Below are 4702 nucleotides of genomic sequence, written 5' to 3'. Positions count from 1 at the left end.
CTGGTAACACTTTACAATAAGGTAAACAAAATTTGCTTAACTGCTAGAGAACGCCTCAGGAACGAATCAGGAGCTAATGGGTAGTTAACCTGTAATTACTGAGGAACACACAGCCAAGTCTTATTAGAGGACTACTGCTTAGTTACCTTGTAAATGAAGAACTAATGGGTATTTACCAAGAAAACTAAAGAGGAACGAATAAGGAGCTAATTGGTAGTTAACCAATAGGTTTACTAAAGAGAAAATTCAATGAAATCAGTAACCACTAGGAAACAGGTTTTTGACAATTACGAGCTGTGACCTCACTGGTGCAGGGTTTATTCAGAACCCAAATGGAAAATTTCTCCTCTGTTTCTGTGGTAACAAGTCAGTAGTCCCCTAATAATACTTGGCTGTGTGTTCCCCAGTAAATACTGATTAACTACCCATTAGGTCCTGATTCATTTCTCTTTGGTTTCCATGGTAACCACCCATTAGTTCTTGATTAGTTCCTTTTCATTTAGAGGGAACTAACCAGTAGTCCCCTAATAAGGCTTGGCTGTGTGTTCCCCAGTAAGTACTGGTTAACTTCTCGTTCGTTCCTGAGGTGTTCCCTAGTAGTTAAGCAAACTTTGTGTACCTTATTGTAAAGTCTTACCAAAAAACGGATAAAATTAAAGTATCTAAAGCAAAGCAGAGTCTTATAAGAGAGAAATGCACAAGTTTCCAGTCCCGCCATTTCCGTTTCAGATAAATCTGTCGATCTTCAGCTATAGCTCAAACTGGATATTGACTTTTCTTCCCCTCTGAGATAAAGTTAAAGACTCCTCCTGAACCTTTAGCTGACATGTGGGGCTGGTTCTGTTCTTTGAGGCTGCAGAGCGTTCTGGATAATGTTAGGTAATTTGGTTCCGCATTTTAGTTACTGTATAATAACAAATTCAATTCTGTTTTGTTTCTCCTTTTACAGTAATGTGCTGAAATGCAACATCTTTTTCTTTTTTTTTTTGGTGTGTTCAGTGAGACTCAGGCTGCTTTATTGTGCCATGCAAATCACAAAATAACGAGCTTATACTACAACTTTATATAGGCTCAAACTCTGTTATGTTCATTCATCATGACAGAGTCAATGCAGTGATAAACGTCAGGCTATGAAAACTCTCCTTTTAGGTAAACTGTTGATGACGCACAAACTGAAATCACTTGAGCTGCAATGGATTGTTGTATATTTAGACAATGTAACCGCCGTATAAGTTGCATCAGTCCAAAGATGTCTAATAAAGTGGAAAAAACAAATACATTGCTTCGCCGTATACGTTTCATCTATTATGCGTCACTGATGACAACACGGAAACGTGGGCCGGTGTGCCAAAAATTGATTGGTTGCCAAATGGTGACCGCGGAGGACTTTAACAAGATTAGCACTTAAAAACAATTATTTGTTTGCTCGAAATTATATCAAAGGTGTGTCTCAGTTGAACTATTCCTTAAAAAATGCACTTTGACAGTCAAATCAGCTGCATTTCAAAAGCCGATTCGCGTGCAGAGGGAGGACTCGCTGCGTATTTCGTCAAAATTTAACAAGATAACACCTAAAACAATTATTTGTTTGCTCGACTTTATAGTCAAAATGTGTCTCAGTTGAACTTTTCCTTAATAAATGCACTGTGGCGGCGCGGCGAAATGCAGCTGATTTGACATTTGCTCCAGGAGTTCCAGAGCAAGACCAAGGTGGCTCGGTATGGCAAGCCAAGTGTCTCATTAATAGCCAGTTTTACCTATTAATGAGACACTTGTCTTGCCATATGGTTGAGGGCCCTCTAGTGGCTGAAAATGGTAGTGTTCAATATTTTCCATGTCAGAATGAATGAAATCGTCAGATCTGAGCCAAAAATTGGGTTATAAATATGGGAAAAAACATAACTATGTCGCTTCGCTGTCGCATGCATGCTAATTTATGTAAAAAAAACTGTGACTTATACAGCAAAAATTACAATACTTTGATTAACGTAAAATAAAATCTGTATTTGTCTAAAATAAAATATATGATTTGTAAGAGTTTTTTTTCTCATTCTACTTTGTCTCGATGTCTTCTCAGGCTGGCCATCCTTCTTCTCCACCCCGTCCTCTGATGTAGACCCCCCCTCTGTCACCCTGGTGTCAGAAAAAGACAAGGACAACGCCTGGCTGTACACGCTGGACCCCATCCTCCTCACCATCATTGTGATGAGCTCGCTGGGCGTCCTGCTGGGAGCCGTCTGCGCTGGGCTGCTCCTCTACTGCACGTGCTCGTACAGCGGGCTGTCGTCGCGCTCCTCCACGACGCTGGAGAACTACAACTTTGAGCTGTACGACGGGATCAAGCACAAAGTGAAGATAAATCAGCAGAGGTGCTGCTCGGAGGCGTGAGGAGTGATGGGGGAAGTTGTGATCTTCTACATAAAGGATGCTTTTTAAAGTTTGGACATCGTGAAAAGAAGCACTGTCCCCCACCTGAAATCCTCCTTTTGCTCTGATGTCTAATGGGGTAAGATTCAACCTCACCCACTTTTTATGTGCCAGGGGGGGACTTGTGATCTTCTCCCCTACATGCTTTGAGGCCTAAACCGAGGGAAGAGCCGACCCCGGTCTCCCGTGACTACAGTCTCATTTCTCCTCTGCCTGCAGGAGAAAATCTGCTCGATTTTAAAAAGCCTGAGTGAATGAAGGAATGAATAAAATTATATGACTAACCTACAGCAGAAGACCCACCAACCACTGGGATGAAGATGCAATGGAGATGGACTACATCTCCCAAACGATCTGGACATTTAAACCACAAATGGCAGCGCAGTCTGGGATGTTTACTGGCTGAATAAAGACTTTGCTGTGTACTTTACAGAAGAGACAAAGATCTTAAAGTTCCAGCTTCTGATTGAAGACTTCTCCACCAGTGGTCCATGTCCGTGGGTACTTCTGACTCAAATCAGCACATATCAAGTGAATGCCTATTCCTCTAAATATCTAAACAAGATGCCGAACCCACACAACTCAAATGACTCTAGATTTCTAAAAATTGGAAGAAAAAAAGGTGAAAAGAGAACGACGATGGACATTTTTCCTTTTTTTTTCGTTTGTTTTTGAAAGTTTTAGCTCTGAGTTCTGTGAGTTTTAAACGTCCATTAGCCTGCCATGTGGTGCGCGCTAGCTCCTTTGTCTGCCTTCAGTCTGCGCTTCGTGAAACCAGTGGCATAGAAGAGTAACGGTGACTGTTTTTGTTCTGTTTTAGACTCGTGTCCATTTGGATAAAAAGGCGAAGAAAAGCCAAGCTTCAGTTCGTAGCAGCCCTGTAGAGCTCTTATGGCATTTCTTTTGAGACTTTTCTTTCAGACTTTTGTTGGACTCCGTGGTCTTAATTGCTACTTTAGTCCTATTTTACATTTCCCATTGCCGATTATAAATATTTGAAAAGAGTAGGGGAGAGTTAAAGTTATACAAAAGACAGAAAGTTTATCTAAATCTAACATGCTGTTATGGAGTTGTGCTTTAGATTCAGTATTCTAGAGGGGTTTTTTGTTTGGTATATATCTTTTTTAATTTTCAAACTGTATGATGCCCAAATGATGAAGAGACACTGTGTAAACAAAATGTCAGTGATTATTTTATTGCAACCTATGGATTGCCAAAGAGCTGTGTTATGTGCTCAGTGGGTCTGAACAAGTGTTAAAGGAGGCAGGATGGATTTAGAGTGATGGATAATTAAGTTAATCCAGAACCCTTAATCCCGAGGAAAGTAAATCCTGCTCAAAAGAAAGTAATATGGCGACTGAAGGAGGGAAAGAATCATACCGTTGACTTCTTCTTTTTTTTTTTTTTTTTGGACACACAATCGAGCCTTAAGCAAACTACAGTATACGCTGTATCGGAGGACAGCCATTAAGGAGGGCCAGTGCTGCTGAAGAGACTGACGACCTGAACTGGACATACATTTACAGAACACACTCATATCTACACACTTCTGTGTTTGTGGGGGATCATGACTTAATGCATCCTTAGCCCCCCTCAATAACCAAGGCCATACCATGAGCAACCATTTAACCATTTCCACTTTGTGCATGACAAATTTAACTGGCGGTCTGTACAAAACTGTGCTTTATTTTAAAATTTAATATGCACGGCTTACAGTCAGGTGCGTTCTATAGGCCGTCAATTACGGTAATTACATCCACAAAGATGAAGAAAAAACACAAAACAAAAAAGACGGTGATGTTTACTTGCAGGCAGAAACCCCAAATGGTTCGTTTTCTTTTCAAATTAACTAATTAAAGAGGTGAAAATCACCATAAACAACCTATCAGAATATTTGATTGGCTTGATAAAATAAATGTTTGCATTACAAACAAATATTAGGTTTAAACTTGTTATTATTGTTGGCAGAATGTGAATGTAACACGTGTTGTTGATGCTGATCCCTTCAGAGGGGCTCGTCACCGGTTGCCCTTTCTGATGCAATCTGGACTTGAACCTGCAGCTTCATGATTATGAGGCCACGGTGCTGACCACCAATCCACCGAAGCCCACCCTAAAAAAAATAACTTACTGATTAAAAAGTAAAATTAATAATGATATTGAACCAATTTTCCTCAGAGGTATTTTATTTTTCTTTAAGAATGAAGTCTTGCTGCAGTTTCAGTGCAGCAAAAGACAAGTTCACATAATTTATTTTATATATATATATATATAT

At 40.0% G+C, this 4702-nt stretch overlaps 1 protein-coding gene across 1 annotated transcript in view; it reads left to right on the top strand.

Moving 5' to 3' along the window:
* LOC119419529 (neuropilin-2) overlaps positions 1-3148 on the top strand; it is a 138475-nt gene extending 135327 nt beyond the window's left edge. Inside the window, exon 18 of the mRNA XM_037686863.1 lies at positions 2078-3148. Coding sequence (XP_037542791.1) covers positions 2078-2388 — 311 coding nt within the window. The 3' untranslated portion in view covers positions 2389-3148. The remainder of the gene's footprint in view (positions 1-2077) is intronic.
* Positions 3149-4702: the final 1554 nt, after the last annotated feature.

Source organism: Nematolebias whitei, chromosome 13 (assembly GCF_014905685.2).
Source record: "Nematolebias whitei isolate Nwh7 chromosome 13, NemWhi1, whole genome shotgun sequence".
In the NCBI taxonomy this organism is placed as follows: Eukaryota; Metazoa; Chordata; class Actinopteri; order Cyprinodontiformes; family Rivulidae; genus Nematolebias; species Nematolebias whitei.
The sequence above is the reverse complement of the archived record's forward strand: the minus strand, read 5'-3'. Positions and strand labels throughout refer to the sequence as shown.